This window comes from Trachurus japonicus, chromosome 16, assembly GCF_045865225.1.
Source record: "Trachurus japonicus isolate A0001 chromosome 16, Traja_1.0".
Taxonomy (NCBI): domain Eukaryota; kingdom Metazoa; phylum Chordata; class Actinopteri; order Carangiformes; family Carangidae; genus Trachurus; species Trachurus japonicus.
Window position 1 is genome coordinate 14,163,454 of NC_140922.1, and position 16,403 is coordinate 14,179,856.

A 16,403-nucleotide genomic window follows, 5' to 3' on the forward strand; every position below is an offset into this window, starting at 1 on the left:
CGCCTCAGGCACAGCTGTATGGGAGGGTATCTCTCTGTCTCAACCCTGTCTTCTTCCTTTTTTTTATTCCCCTTCCCCTCTGCATTCTGCTCTCTTACTGACCCAATCTCTGCATTTGTGAATAACATTTCCGGTGTAATTTCCACGCACTGTCTGACTTATTGCTCACTCCAGAGACCATGTTTTTTTTCTTTGCCCTTAAAAACTCCACAGAGAGTTTGGAGCGGCAGTGGCAACACATGGTAAATACTGCATCCTGACAAACTGATGAATCTCAGAAAAAGTCATTTCTGTAGTTAGCCGAGCGAGCTGACTGAACAATAGCTGAAACTATGTGACAGGTTAATAAAGATATGATAAAGAAACAAAAAGCGCATGCTCTTCAATTTCAGGTGTCCGACTTATTAATCAAACTCCCGCTCAGAGTGCTGTCCCATAAAAAACAAATCAATTTTCATTTAAGAACCAATATCTAGGTGATGAATTAACAAACTCAAACCACATTTTTCCATAAAGAATAAAAAACGAACAAATTCTTGTCAAGTGGAAGAATCGTACACACGTTTCGCATAAATGCATGATATCATCACCAACATACACAGTCTACTGGAGCAAACTCTTGTATGTACAGTGTAATACTGTATAAGCTATAAGGGTAACACTTTACAATAAGGGTCCCTTAATTAACGTTAGTACATTATTAAGCATTAATTAACTGTTTACAGCTATATTAACAATCATTATTATGTATTACTTATGATTAGGAAACACATTAATTAATGTAGCCTATTAGTAAGCAGTTAATTAATGTTTACTACTCAAAGTTAGTTAATAAATTATTAAGTAATAATAATTGAATAATGTAATCAGTTATTATGTATTCATTACTCATCATTAATTAACACATTAGTTTATATATTAATGCTTAATAATGTACTACTAACTAATGTTAATTAAGGGACCCTTATTGTAAAGTGTTACCGATATAAGATATAAGATCCTTTATATCAAAGGACGTGACAGCCACTGATAAAGATGACAGACATTTTCATACAGTGAGTATGGGATGATAATGAATGAACAATGAGATGCCTCTACAGCTTTGAGGGAAATAAACATGACAAAGACCACCTGAGGGACTTGAAAGACAAGCTAACTGTTCAAAGGAAGTCCTCCTGAAAACAAGTACTGCTTCTGTCACCCTACCAGGTGAGTGAGACACCTGTTCTGAGAGTCTATGAAAACATCTCCTGTAAAGCCACATGGACGCTGCGGCTCACTGAGTGTTGTCATTTTGGAGAGGAGCAGCTGGAAGGATAATTGATGCCCCAATTACCTTGCATGACTCTGCGGAGTGGAGAAGGCAGGTCAGGAATAATCTGAATAAACTCCCAAACCCACCAGCTCTCATCCAATCAGTGTGATGGGGCAATCCGCATCGATAACAGTTTTCATATTTTTCGCAGAGGGCATCTTCCCTAATATGTAGAGTCCGTCCACGTTGCTGGATTGCTAAACTTTTAATTGCATCCAGTCAGATACACGGGGACATGTTTGAAATGGAGATGGATGACCAGTGCTGTGAGGCCTACTATCCACAATTCCTCGGGCCCTAACCAAACGCTATCAGCATGAATGCTACCACTCCTCCACTTCAGACTGTTGGCAGACCAACTAAACTTTTTGAGCTTTGGCCACTCCTGTGAACTAACAAAGGCAGCAGAGTCCTTAAATGTGCACAGATCTGAGACACTGACCTCTGAGCATTTGTGGATAGAGGAGAGAGTAAAGAGCAGAGGGAAGTGGGAAGAGAAGAGGGGGGGGGGGAGCAAAAACAGAGCGATGGCAGGCAGAAGAACGAGCAGTGAAGTACTTACTTCCCTGTTAATCCGAATCTACAGGGTCCAAGGTCGAGGAAGTGGGAAGGGGAGTAGAAAAAGAAGACATATAGGCTAGTTAATGAAAGAAGCTTTTTAGTAAATAGGAGTTATGGTTACAGATAGATGGGAAGAAGTGTGTGTGCCTGCATATGTGTGTTTCTAATATGTTGGAGCACTTCTATGATAAATAACTAGGAGCCATTGTTGTAAAAATTGATTATTGCTATTGGTTTTATTTTACAATGCTCCAGTTGAGTTAGAAGGGGGTTTTTTTTAAAGAAGAAAAGGCTCGCTTCCATCAGGGTTATGAGGGTGTTGTTTGATCAGATTTGATTGACAGTGGCCTCACAACAAGCAAACAACCCCACAACTGTCTGCTTTGATTTGAATGTTGTTAAACTCTGATAGAGCTGTGAAGTGGGACGAGCTATTTCAGGCAACCCTGGGTCTGTAATTAAAAGTCCCATTCATCTTTTCCAGTGTTACTCTGGATTGGAGCACTGCTGCAGCGTGGATCAGTATGAAACCGCAAGGATCCCAGCCTTTTTTTAACATAACGACTTCGGTGGCAGGAAGTTCATAAAGCTACACGTCCCATGGTGCATTTCAGTAAGATATATCCAATTAGCCATCTTAAATACTGTTAAATGGGCCTTTGTCGGCGGGCGAAGCTTGAGATTATGGCGTTGAGACAATTGACAATACAATGTGCAGTTTAACTAAATTAATCTCTGTATTCTGGGTCAATTTCAGATTAAATCAGCGGCTATGACATCATGTTTTGTTCAGTGACAAAGCGTTTTCTATTCTGGTTCACTGGCTTCTTTTCCATAGCAACAAAGGCTCATGGGTACGGATACTGTAGTATTTAGAGCTGATCTCCCATGCCAAACTGGACAAACACCAATATGTAGAAATCCATCACACAAAAGAACAAAAACTAAGCAGGCTTAACTTTCTGTGTGTGTTTTGGACCCGGTTAGTTAAGAGTTAGAGTCTGACTGAGAGAAATCATTTTTAAGTACGATGGCAAATGCTTTTACATTAGCTACAGCAGACAAAACTTATTAGCAGTGTAACTGTGTGTGACAATGTTTTTGTGTGTCCTTGGTTGGTTGTGTGGCCATGCTACACTTGTCAGTAATGCCCTGTTGCTCTAGATTCAGACGTAATGTAAATTAGCAACAGCAGTGACGCACCGAGCTGCTGTGCAAGCTGTCAAACATATGCAAAGTTGTGCACTTCTTCAAGCAACACACTCCGCAGGCAGGCAAAGACTCAGACATAAAGTGACAGAGAACAAGGCGATAGAGAGCTTGCACTTTCCCACCTCTGTTTTGAGAGCCGAATAATGTTCCAGAGGCAGGAAAACTTTTCCATTTAACCTCCGGTGAAATAATCACAGACTGTCCAAAATATGCCCAAACGTGGCCACGCAGTTACTATTCAGCTCACCGGGTCGCCTTGTCAGGGTGTAACATCCCTGACACCAACACCGTAGTGGCTGCTGAGTGGTGTTTTCCCTCTAATGCCTACACCTCTGTGCCCCTAACGCTAATGGAGACCCTCACAGTAACTACAGTCCTAACAGCAGGCCAGGTTTTTAATGCCCTCTCATCGTAATGAACTCTCTAAAAGCTTCTCTGCTGCTAGCCATTCTCTACAGAGGCATAAAGGAGAGGGAAAAAGCCCTGTGGTGTCAAGCATTTTGATGATACAATTTTGTACTAAAGGAGGAATCCAACCAAAATCAAGACAACTTATGCACCAGGTCATTTTTTTTCTCAATAGAAAAGGACGGTATGAGTTATTACTCAAATATATTCTTTAAAAACACTTTGACTGAGACATGATCTCTCGATCTCTTATCAACCTCAAGCAGCAGTGAGAGTACATCAGCCTGTCTCATCTTCTCACAGAGTGCCGTATTTACTTTACAGTAGTCCCAATGAGAGGCATGCAAAATAAATCTTATGAGATAAAGAAATCATATCAGGTTGCCAGACTTCCCTTGACATAACTCAAATGACAAGCAACAACTGAGGACTATGACAGCAAATTCACCGGGGGAACCAAAATACAAGTTTCTGTCTACACTATTTCTGCTAGTAAAATTGCATTTTTTTTTTTTTTCAAAAGCTGGGTTGATTTCTTTTGTTACTAACTTCTGCTTCTACGACTTTCTGTAAACACAGCCTCCTCTCCTTTTTATGAATGAAAGCACACATGAATGAGACTGTGTGAAACACATTAGCAACATATACATGTATTTCATATGATCAGTGAGAATGTTACTGTGGCACTGCATGTGTGGCAGACAGTTAAGGTGAACAGTGGAAAGGATCATCTCCTCCCAGCCCATCCAGAGATTGAATAACATCAATCATGTCTATTTAATTTAGGGGGATTTGTGGCATCTTACAGAAAGGTTCATCTCCTCTGCAAGGCATTAAATGCATTTATTCCACGCTGTTTTAATAAAAGTGATAGCAGGGTTGGTCTGGGTCAGGGATTCGGTGCTTCAATTGACAACCATGGCATCTGGCAAAACACCGCCAGGCAGGGTGTTTGATTGGATGAAAGCTTCCAGGTGAAAGTGGGCCAGCAGACTGGTGGGCTTACAGGAATGATAGAGATGGACAGTGGCTTTGCAGGGTGTGAGTCTCAGCAGAGACTGATTTTTTGGATCCCATGTCAGACAGTGGCAGAACTACAAGATTAGACTCACATCAATGTAGTTAGCGTTGATGTAGTCTGAGTTGGGGTCTCCCAGGAGAGGGTGGAGCTTCACTCTGTGGCGGTCATCTGAAACAGAATAAAACAAAAGAGCAAAGACATGCTGAGGTACAAACATATATTTTGATAACATTGATTATGCTGTTATCTTTTTTTTTAAATACAGGATGAAATGGGTTCTGATGACTTACATCCCAGCAAGGTGTCGTGCCTCCCTTTGGTTTTGTCCTTCTTCTTTGTGCAGTCCCAGCCATCAAAGAAACTCTACAGGGATGAGGAGACTCTTGTTACAGGCTTCTCTTTGTATTAACCATTCAAATATCACAGATGAAAGTAATCACAGCTTCAGCAAACATTTGTGTTTGTTTTATGTGCGATTAGAAAATCAGTTTTTCATAGTAAACAAGTTCAAAGCCTATCAGCACATCCCTAAGGTACAGCTGAAGCTTAGATCAAGAGCCACTGTATCCCTCAGAAAGGAGAGAGGTTTGGGGCTTCATGCATGATATGCAATAAAAATTACTGAGCCATGTGCAGTCGTCAAGTCATTGTTACATCCTAGAGCGGCCGCACTGTAAGTCATGGACCTTCAGTTGCACCTGTTCTAGTTAATGCTCTCATTGCCACAGGTTATAAGTTTTAAACAAGTGGCTATGACAATGCAGGTTACATATTTACAAAATCCCCGCCCCATCAAATCATATCTTAGATGACATAACTAAACAGAGCAAAGTGTTACCCAAGTCTTTCAAACTTGTTTTTGTGCATGTAGCTAAAGTAAAGAACAATAGTTGTTATTCAAGGATAATGTAGTTATAAAAACAGACTAAATAAGAGGAATATATTATTGCATATTGGTTTCAGGCTTTTAATATCGTATGTAAACATTGAGTGCATATTTACTACTCTTTTTTCACAAAGTTTAGTTTTTTATGTCAGTAGTAAACAAAAGAAGTCAGTAATGACTCATTGGATGGCTGTTTACTCTTCTGTAACCAACTGGAAGTTTCTATATATGGCACACAAATCACTGTATGGTGAGATGACTGTTATTAAGGGAGAATGCAGACGAAGCGTCTCGAACCTGCTGGATGGCAGCTCAGCCGTAAGATAACACAGCACACTCATCATACACCTGTGTGCATGGATGCACTGGCGGGCGCTCACTCTCACACGTTGCCATAAGCCACTTTTTAAGCGTCCACCGTGGGGCCAAATTAAGCCTGTAAACAGCCCCCAGGGACCCACGAACAAAGCAAACACACACGTACACATCCACCCATACCAGTCTACCCCCTGTGGTTTCCAGCCACTAGGGGAATTTGGTTAAACTCTGCCCAAGCCTGCATGCTGAGCAGGGGATTACAACGCAGTTCTCCCCACAGAGAGCCAAGAACCAATGAAATCCTGCCTGGGATTACACCCTCCTCACTTTTTTCCTCTTCTTGTCTTGCCCTCTCTCTGGGTGTCTGTCTTTCTCTCCGAACCCATCATTCTCTCCACCTTCTCCAATACCTCTCTTCAAAATCCCTCATCCCCACATCTCTCCCTGTCCACCTCTTCCATCTTTCTCCTCCTCATTTTTGACACTAGACCTCTGAGCTCTCTCTGTTTCTCTGCTACTACCACGCTGCTGCTCAACCCTCCAGAGAGAGGAGAGAAGCAGGGAGAGGAAAAACACAAGAAAAAAAACGGTGAGAGAGCGTCTGTCTTTTGAAGGGAGAGGAAACAACACAGAGCCGTGGAGGATTGATTAGAAACCCTCATTTTCAGGGATCAGTGGGGTGGGTTGTTTGAGAGCATCAGGGAAAATTAGTAAAATGAGATGAAAGAAAGTCCACTCCTGCACTATTATCTACTACACTAAACACACTTTGTGCTATTGCGTATTATCGTTTCCCTTCAACAACAAAGCTTTGGTTGGCATGGTGTCCTCAACAATTTCCCTTTTTAGTATCACTCAATCACTGTTATGTCATCTTCCTCTGATCTGTGATCTTTTTTCTCTGAAATAATTTTTAAAGTGCCAAAAGTGATGAGATTGATAATCCGTCCACATTCAGTTGAAATCCAATCTGTGATGTCTGATGTGTTGCACATACACAAAATATTCTAGTCAAAAAATAAATAAGCTGTTCCGTGCAACCATAAAAGGTAGCAAGAGGCACTTGTTTTTTTGTTTTTTTTTGAAGAAGCAGAGAAATTCAGTCGTCCATCATCCTTCCTAACCTCAGCCTCAAGGTGCAGGAATAGAGGAAGTTTCCATTTCTACAGTGCAGCTTTGCCGTTGTTTACTCCCTGGTTTCTGCAGTGAGAATATTATTATTTGCCTTTATTTGAACTCAAAAACAATCCTTGAGGGCCAGCCATTATTCACAATAAAGCTGGGTACCAGTTTAAAAACAAAATACTGAGAATGATTGAAAATAGTAAAAGTTGGGTGGAAAAAGAAAACAATTTGAATTAAAAAATAAGTATAAAATGCTTTAATTTAGAAAAAATGTCTTCTATTCTAGTCCAGAACACTTGTTTAGGATAGAAGTGATATCATATTCACAGTCTAGGTGTTAATAGTACTAGTAATAGTAATAGTTAAACAAGCATCTATGCCTAATCACCACTCAACTTTTTCATACACAGTGCAATTATGAGTCCTATACAGTAAATATCAGTCGTCATAAACCTACGAGCAGAATGATAAGCAGCATTCAAGGGTTTAAAAATGGAGGCAGAGGCATGGCTATAAATCACATCACTATAATCCATAACAGAGAGAAAAAGAGCTTCAACAATCCTTCTCCCTCAAAGCAAAGGAAAGTTAGCTCTATTATTTTCAAAAAGTTATTTTTCATAATGTCTTGATACATTGTCTACATGTTATATAAATGTGAATTCATAACCTATTCAAATAAATGGTGTTTATATTATGTAGCTCCCTCAATGTAAAGTGGAAACTGAAGGTTTTCTATCACTATAGCTCTAGAGAACAACTTGTGTTTATGTGCTTGAAAAACAATGCAGTCTTGAATTATCTGGGAACAAATGAAATGGCAGTTAGATAATATAAAAAATAAAGTTATAAATATGAAATGTAAAAAAAAAAGGGGCTGAGTGCTGAACCTTGTGCAACACATTTTGTTCCAGTGAAAATAAAAAAGAGTAGTTCTTTGGTCACTGATTGCTGCCGATCAGGAAGTGATTCAGGGACCACACAACAGCACTTGAACTAAAACCCAATATGACTGCAGTGACAGCAGCTGCCACACAGATAAGCCCCTTTACAACTCACTGTAAATTCTTGATCAATGTTTTTACAGAACACAGGTATTCTTCAGGGAAATAAAACTCTGTGCCTTCCAGGGGAGTGTAATATGATACTCCTCATCATTTTCCTTCATAATAGAGCGAGACACTCCATCAAAACACATACTCTAGCACAGAGGGGGAAAAAACACAAAGAGGTGTGTATTGATTTTTTGAGTGGAGTGTGTTTTGCCTTTGAGGGACAATTTAATGAGTCTACAAGCAGAGTTCCAGAGGGGGAAACTATGAACCAGAGACAAAAGACGTTTTCTGTTTTTCGTGAAAGCCACAGGCCGTGGGTGACAGGGATGGTCTTCTCTCCAGGGCGTGATCTCAACTCCCAGCCACAATCGTTCCACTAGGGAGAGGCGTTCAGAGATCTGGGCCCTTCATTATGTGCCATGAATCATACAACTAGAGATAGCAGCGACTGCAGCAGCAGGAGGAGGATAAGCAATGTTCTGGAAAAGAAAAATATTTGTCCTTTCGGTTCAATTCAGGGCTGAAACTCCATTGTGCATTGGTTAAAAAAAAGGAGAAAGAAACTAAACAAGTAATAATCTGCCAGGAAAACCCAAGTAATTTACAAAAAAATACCAGAAGTGGTGGATTGCCATGCCAGTGAAATCAAACCCTCACTAGATGACAGGCTGTTTGATTTGTTTTGATGTTGGGTTTTAAGGATCTGAGCATCAGCAGGATCATTATGGAGTATTGCCAGACTTCTCCTGTGAGAGGGTCTCAACTTCTGACCTCCAGATATCAGGCCTATGTCAATCTTACACGCTGGATATTTTCATCACTGCTGTGAGAAATCGAACTGGTGAAATTCTGCCTGTGGCCAGCATCAAGAAACATGAAGAGCCAAACGATATCTTGTCCATGTGAGATGTCTTTAAACTAAACAACATTAAGTGGCCACAATTCATGACCATGCTGCTCTGTGCGTCACAGACTGATTGTTACTTTTGCGAATTATAGAGCATTTATGTTGTGTCATATTCTGCAGAGAGCGGCAAATACCAACATTGCTACTGGGAGGAGGTTATTTGGAGGTTACAGGGCACGAGAGGCAAGAGCTCTCTTTTCTCATATTTCTCCCTTCATACCCTTTCATCTCCTCTTCCCACTCAACCCTTCCAGATTCCCTTTTGCTCTATTTGCCACCCTACAATCTGTCAGCAGTGGTCAGGGGACTCGATGGTTAGAGGCACCTCCGGAGAGGTTTAACCTCATCAGACCTGCAGTCATGACTGAGGTCTTCTTTGGACCCAAATGGGGATGATTTATTCATATGCTCAGCAACAGTGTGATCCAGCTGCCTTTTTAACCCCGCTAATTAATTTCAGTGGGTGGTGAGGCGGGCGCTTGGATGATTGAGGATTGGAGAATTGATGGCCTCCACTTATGTAAGTGCATTCAAACGACCACTGCTCCTCTAAGCTAGCTCTTATGTACAACATGCAGTAATTGCACATGATCCGTCCTACTGTCTAGCAGCAAATGAAAGTAACTGAACAACTTAATGTTCGGTTACTTCATCATATCCTGATGAGACAGCCACGGTAGCCTCAGTGTTGTTAATGCTAACCCCTCAACCCCCTGGCTGTGTGTTGACGTGTGTGCAGTCGTATCACGAATTGGTGAGAGAACAAAATGCATCATTGCTAAAATCCAATGCTCAATTTCGAGGAAGCTCAGCTCACAGCATTGAGTCATCTGGAGAGTCTTGCAGCACTCCACAACCACTCTGTCTATCTGTGGACTTTATCTGTAACTTCTTTTCTCTGTATATGTTCCTTTTGTGTTCTTTTCCTTTGTGCTTGTGTGTGTGTGTCTGTGTGTGCGAACACTGCAAATCCATTTCCTTTGGGGACAATAAGGTTGATCAATAACTCACACAGCAGATCCCTCAAGATATTTTGGAAGTTGGCAGAAGTTTCAAAATCCACCAAGAGGATTAGCAATTTTCAGAGATACGTCAGTTATCTATGACAGATTTAGACCCAGTCCAGAACAAAACCTTCACTTCTCATATGCGGGGCTTGGCATGAGTCTCTTCCACCATGGAGACCACTGGTGCAACCTACTACCACTGAGAATAGAAGCTCAGACATTCACAGAATGACCAAGAAGTTGCAGCAGAGGGCAGCTTGGTTTGTCTGCAAGGTTTAGAAGTTCCTCAAAGTACTTCTCCTGCTTCATAATGACAGTGCCAATTATGGTCAAATGCTCCTGCTGGGGAAAGCCTGAATACTGACCTACACTCCCTCCTGGGGTACAAAGAAGTTTGGTAAAATCTCTTCTAGCAATGATTTCGCCTCTTTTAGTGCCACACCAGCAGCCTTTATGACTTCCTGGTCTTCTCTGCTGTGCTAGGAGTACCCAGCTTAACCAGGCATGGAAGTACATCAGTGTAGCCATGTCCCAAACCTTATGGTGAAGTGGGAGCTAACCCAGAAAGCAATGCTTTGTCTTTGCTACAACCTCCCCTATGGCAACAAGCTACAAGCACTAAGTGAAAGAATGAGAACATAGATACAAGAGGGTAAAATAAGTTTTTTTTTCTGCATACTGGCTGCTCTCCATAGGGTAAAGAGTTCAACAAACTTCAGGTGCTTGACACTGCATTTCCACTCTAAAAGGAGCAACATTGGCAACTGGTAACTGTATGGGTATACTGGCTGTCTGGACTGAGCGGATATCTCAGGGTATATAACTAGAGACAGTATCCAAAGATCTTATACCTTCCTGCTGCTATGGAAACAACCATCAGACCCCTGAAATAGATGGTTTGTATTAACAATTAAAGTTCTAGAGGATAGATGAATGACATCATGTGCTTTTAGTCTCTCTTTTAGTATCTCTATTATTATTATTATATTGTTACTAGTAGTAGTATTAGTACTGTATACGTAGGTAACAAAAAAAACTGTTCCAATGAAGACAGTGACCCTGTGCATCATTGAGAAGTAAGTGGAGCTACTTCATGTCTAAGTGTCTTTCTGTCTTTCCAGTTCCACATCTCTGAGGTTCTTTTACCACAACCGTTTCAGCAGGACACGGTGTACAGTAGATACTACCTTGAACACTACAGAAAATACGTAATGCTACAACATTAATGAAAACCTTGGTAAAGTAAAAAAAAAAGATTTCAGTCAGTTACATATGCTTGAATTTAATTCCACCGATTCCCAATGTTCTGCGGAGATGTAAATGTAAGGATGGATAAGCCTTTAGCTGTGATGTTGGATTTACACCAGAGCAGTTTGAGTGTTCTGCCTTCTAGCTCTCCCACTCGCTCTATAGTGGTTGTGCTGTTGAATTTACAGCGAAGACTGTTTGCTACAGAATACAATCATAGTGTGAATGCAGACAATTTACATATCACTGCTCTTTAGAATAATGCAGCCCTAAAACCTCTCTCTTATAATTGTCCCTAGTCTTGACATCAGTTGCACTGGCAGCAATACTTTATTCTACTGTTCATGTCGCGATTCACAATGTAAGAGAGAGAGAGTAAAGCTGTCCGTGTTGTCTTTTGTTGTCAGAGCGTAAGAGATGAGTTTAATCACATAATTTACCTCGTACTCCTGTTTAAAGCCGTAGCCCTCAGCAGTCTTCATCTGGTTGATGTGCTGGAGGAGGTCAGCCACTCGAACAGCGGGGTGGAGCTGGCCTGTGTGGTAGGGGGAACCTTTACGCCCACATTGGTGCCTTGGGGAGCCTCCCAGCAGGCTGCTGGCCTCGTTCACTGAACTGCGAGCATCACCTGAATCACACGCAGACAAGGTTTGCAATTTCGTTGCAACTGCAGGTGCAAAAGTTCATGTACGACTAGAGACGGGCTGTGATATTAAATATTAAGCAACTTTTGCATCACTCTGTATTTAGTTTTGGGGCATCACACACTGGAGTTATCAGTGGTGGCTCACTGTACGTTAATGTTGACACAGACAGAATAGGTGTACTTCTGTAAAGATGTCCTCACATTAGAGCTCATGTACTTGACAGCAGGTCTGTCTGTGAGGATAGGTGAAGCAGAGCAGCGTCCGTATCAACTATGCACTAAACGCATCTGTTTTCAATCACAAATCATTTCTTTTGATTCATTCAAATAGAATACTTCATTTGTGCAATTCTCTCATTCAATTGTGTGATATTCTTTGTGTATCAGCTGCTGGGCCATGGATACAGTAGCTGAAGGTACTGGAGAGCTATTTTTCATACAGGTTGATAACTATCCTCCAGAGTCACTCAGAAATGTATACAAAGAATGAGTGACAGTCAAAGAGATTATGAAGCCAAGGATGACATGCGTCAAGTTTTGGAAGGGAAGGCTTGTACTGTACGTGTGTGAGACTTAGTGCATTTATCTTACTGCGTGTACCACAGGTGTGTGCATCCATGAAAGAAAGAGCCATTCTTTCATCCTCTTGTAGGGTGCTCTGGTCTGTGAAACTGCGCTCCATGGAGCCCATGTGACTCTTCTCCTGCCGATAGGTAATGGGCGTCTTATTCATGTTCACTGGTTTCCTATTAAGGATAAAAAGAGAATGGAAGGGGGCATGGGAACACAGGGGAGAGAGGGGAGAGGGGCAGAAAAAGGAAACATTACAATTAGTGAAGAAAAACAAGGAGTTAACAACTGACAGAAAAAAATAAATAAAAGGTTGATTTAAAAGGCAGGCGTACTTTTCCCCTTAATGACACATGATTGACAGCCAGAGAAAAAGCATGTGTAGGATGGATCACAAGAAGATGGAAAAGCAAAGAGGTGGAGTCACTTACGGATAGTAAGAGTAGTAGTCCCTTCTGGTAAGAGTGCAGGAGAAGGAGGAAGAAAAAAAATCAAGAGAAAGAAGAGATGTAAGATGAAGGCCATGTCTGCTGAGGGCAGAATGCATTGATTACAATGAAAATGAGACCATCCTCTTCATGAGCAGGTGGCTGCATGACACATGGGAAAATGCCAAGCAATTGCAGAAGGACCAAACTGCAGCGAGGCAGAAAAAATGTGTGTTTCCTTCAACCAAATATGTGTCTGTGTGTTACACTTCAAGGACTAGACCACGTGGCTTCCTGTCACAGCAAATTCAGCAATCAATTCCCTCAGAGCGAGATTCATGGTGGATTAGCAGAGTCACCCCGGCTAATGTATAGCAGTAGTGGTGACTTTGAAAATGAACTTTATTCAATTTTACCCTGGTCATTGTTTCAGTCATTTAATAACGATTGCTGGAGCCTCGGAACCACACTTTTGGCACGGCTAGTTCTTTGGATTTCAGTGTATCTTATTTAAGTAAGACGGGTTAAGCCTCCTTTGAAAGGCTGGTCTGCTGCTGCAGCTAAATAAATGCAGAGCCAGAGGTGTGGATGAACTACTGTAGACTTGTGGGATCATTGGCTAATAATCTCTAAAAGCACCTTTTCCCTACCAATTACCATCTCATTTAAGGGTCAGGCCTCTGCTTGGTGTGCGTAATTAAGTGGCTAATTGAATTGCATCCGCCTTTAATTAAATACTTCACACTCAGATAGGCTCTGCAGATGAGAGTTGTTTGGTCCCTCTGGTGCACCATACGGGAGTGAAAACAATGCCGCCCTGGCTGTTGGTCCGGCGTCATCCCTAAACAAGCGTGACCTTTCGGAAAGTTCAGCAAGTATAAAAACTGATTACTGAACTGCTCCGAAACAAAACACAAAGGGAAAATCAATGTGGGAGATGTGGTATGATTGTGCATAATGAGGCATGTTTCGTACTCGACAGTTGTCAGCAGACGTTTACCCTTTCTTAATGATGATGATGACAGCACCCAGCAGAAGGATGAGGACGACCAGACCTCCGGCGCACATCCCAAGAATCAGCCCCATCTCCTCGGAGTGCTGGGACACCTCCAGAGCCTTGCGGTGATCTTTACACGCCGCTGAAGGCAGAGACATAAATATGCACGTTAAAAAGGCACAATGCAAATATAGTACGAGGGAATAGAGGTACATAGGAAGTGATCCACTGTTGAATTTAAAGCAAAGAGTGGGGAAGATTTAATACTGAAAGCCAAATTGAAAATTCACAGTTATCAGTCATGCATATGAAACTTTTTTCACCCAAATGTAGACTTTTCACATGACAATACAGACATTCACATCACTTATTCTGAGGAGATCCACTGATTTATAATGGTCTACTCAATACTAAACCCCACATTTTACGAGCAGTGGTATTTTCAAAAGGTATTATCAAATACCAAAAATGACAAAGATGTGAATAAAGACGTGGCGCATTCAGCGAGGCACACAGCCACCGTCCAAGTTGTCCAAACCAACAAACCCATAGCAGAGGCACGAGTCGTGATGACAGCTTGTGCTTTGACAAACAAAATGATTTGTTTTGCACAAAGAATAAGTTTAGAGTGAGGTTTTTTGGGGGGGTTTTGCCGGAAAGGTTTTCAACTGCTGAACATTTGTGCTGATGTTTAGGAAAAGAGATGAGAAAATTAACAGACTGCTATACATTTATGTAGAGGATCTTCTCAAGTGTTGCAAATATGCCCAAGTAAGATGGGGAACTCATTTGCTAAGATTCATTAGTCACGTACAAAAAAGGCTCACAACACATTGTTCTTTCATCTATTGTTCATATTATGGTTACACAATGACATGCAATGATAAATTGGTGATATTGTGCTTGTGTATTTGCATGCAGTGGTTGGAGGGCTGAAACTCTGACGTGTGTTTCTATTCAATATTGAATTAAGCATTCAATTTTTCCCAGTCACAAGTTATCCACACAATGTTACAATGGAGTCTCAAGGTGCCCTGATGTCTGAGAGCGACTGGAAAGGTTGTAATCATAATAGTAGGTTACACTTCTCTGGAATAAAGCTTCATACTTATGTAAATGGTGCTGAGCAGTGGGCCTTTGTCTTGTTCTAGGGGCCCACTGATCTAATTTTTTTCTTGTGTGTGTCAGCCTGTCCTCCAGGCCTTGACAGCCCTGAAACGAGCCCTTCTGAGCCTATTGGAACAGCACAGCCTATCTGGAGAGCGGTAGAAAGTCAGAGCAAGCCTGGGGATAGAGCTGTATCTTGCAGCCTGCTGGGGAAGAATCAGATCTGGGACAGGGGAAATGAAAACAGAGCCATGTTTTAGCCCAACTATCTGCAGCCGTGGGCACTTTGTGGGTGCTTCAGAACCCTCATCCCAAATAAAGATGAAAGTAGGACAATATCATTTCATTATTTGGCAGGATTTTTTAATCAATGATGGGTATCTGGCATATCTTAATACAGACGAGTCATTGGCCTGAAATTAGAAAGGAGCTGTTCCCTCTGAAATTGCTCATGACGTGGCTTTTTAAGTTGCAATCCCTATGTTGTTCCAAAAATGTGACGTTTTTGTGTTTACTGTTCAGCGTATGGACACCGTATCAGAACGTTATACTTGGTGGTAGGAGAGGCTTTAGTCAGAATGGGAATCAAAGATGGTTTCTTTGTGGTTTCTGTTCTCACAAAGGGACACACCATCACAATAAGATGCCTCTGCATCTGTGAGCTACTGATTTCAGCCTGTCTGTAGGTGATCCAGTCAAAAAAAGAAAGAGAAAAGAAACAGCCTCAACCAAAAACTCAGCGCTCCCTGTTTATTTTATGCCGGGACTTCATTTAAAATTACATCGACAAGTGAAATACACGGGTACTTTACACTGGCTAAAAATATAGATGAGGAGTTCGAAAATCTATTTCAGTTTTTCTGACATTTTGGATAGATAAGGCGGTTTTGCCACACTTAGCCACAAAATTTCTATTAAGCCAAACACGAGCATGAAATAGATTTCCACATGAATCCATGCACCTGCCAGCTGCCCGATGGTGGAAATTGGCATTTAGAGGAGAAATGGAAGTCTGTTGTTGTGTTGAGCCTGCCAGAGGATCCTTAATTAAACTGTCACCTGGAAGTTGAAATGTAATCTCCAGCTTTGTTATCCAAGCCAGAATCATTTGCCTCCACTTTACTTGTGATGGGCTGCATGATAATAACGGCTTAGGAACCGATGATGCAGAGGCTATGTTAATGGTAGAGGGATCACAGAGATCTAAAACAGCAACAAAAAATCCTCTGACCTGTCGCACCTTGAAATTGGAAATCACCCTGAGATTTTTTTCCCATCCATTTAACTTAGTTTTTTTTCTTCTACTTTTTTTTGGTTACATGGTTGCATCACCCTGAATGTGGATGATGTAATGCTGGCAATCATTGCTTGCAGTTGTGCATGTTTCTCCCCTTTGTCTTTTCTATCTTCCCCTCTGTTGATTTATCGTTAACATCTTGCTTTCTCAACAATTAAGCATTTTAACTGTTGTACATTTCCCTCTTCTTTTGCTTAGTGTGAAAGAAAAGAGGCGAGTACAGTGTAAAGCCCATTGCTGTATGAAAGCATAATTAATCAATGCCCAACCGGGTGTCTGTGTGGGGCAGATGGAG

General features: G+C 41.4%; 1 protein-coding gene across 6 annotated transcripts in view; it reads right to left on the reverse strand.

The window, feature by feature from the left end:
• ptprub (protein tyrosine phosphatase receptor type Ub) overlaps positions 1-16,403 on the reverse strand; it is a 155,503-nt gene that overhangs the window by 19,042 nt on the left and 120,058 nt on the right. The window contains exons 14-20 of one of the 6 annotated variants that reach the window (XM_085801770.1): positions 13,708-13,846; positions 12,711-12,734; positions 12,310-12,455; positions 11,504-11,691; positions 4,808-4,880; positions 4,609-4,685; positions 1,878-1,895 (exon numbers count right to left, since the gene is read on the reverse strand). In XM_085801770.1, coding sequence (XP_085657896.1) covers positions 1,878-1,895; positions 4,609-4,685; positions 4,808-4,880; positions 11,504-11,691; positions 12,310-12,455; positions 12,711-12,734; positions 13,708-13,846 — 665 coding nt within the window. Of the gene's footprint in view, positions 1-1,877; positions 1,896-4,608; positions 4,686-4,807; positions 4,881-11,503; positions 11,692-12,300; positions 12,456-12,710; positions 12,735-13,707; positions 13,847-16,403 lie in introns of all 6 variants that reach the window. The other 5 variants (XM_085801769.1, XM_085801772.1, XM_085801774.1 and 2 more) reach the window with 5 other exon arrangements.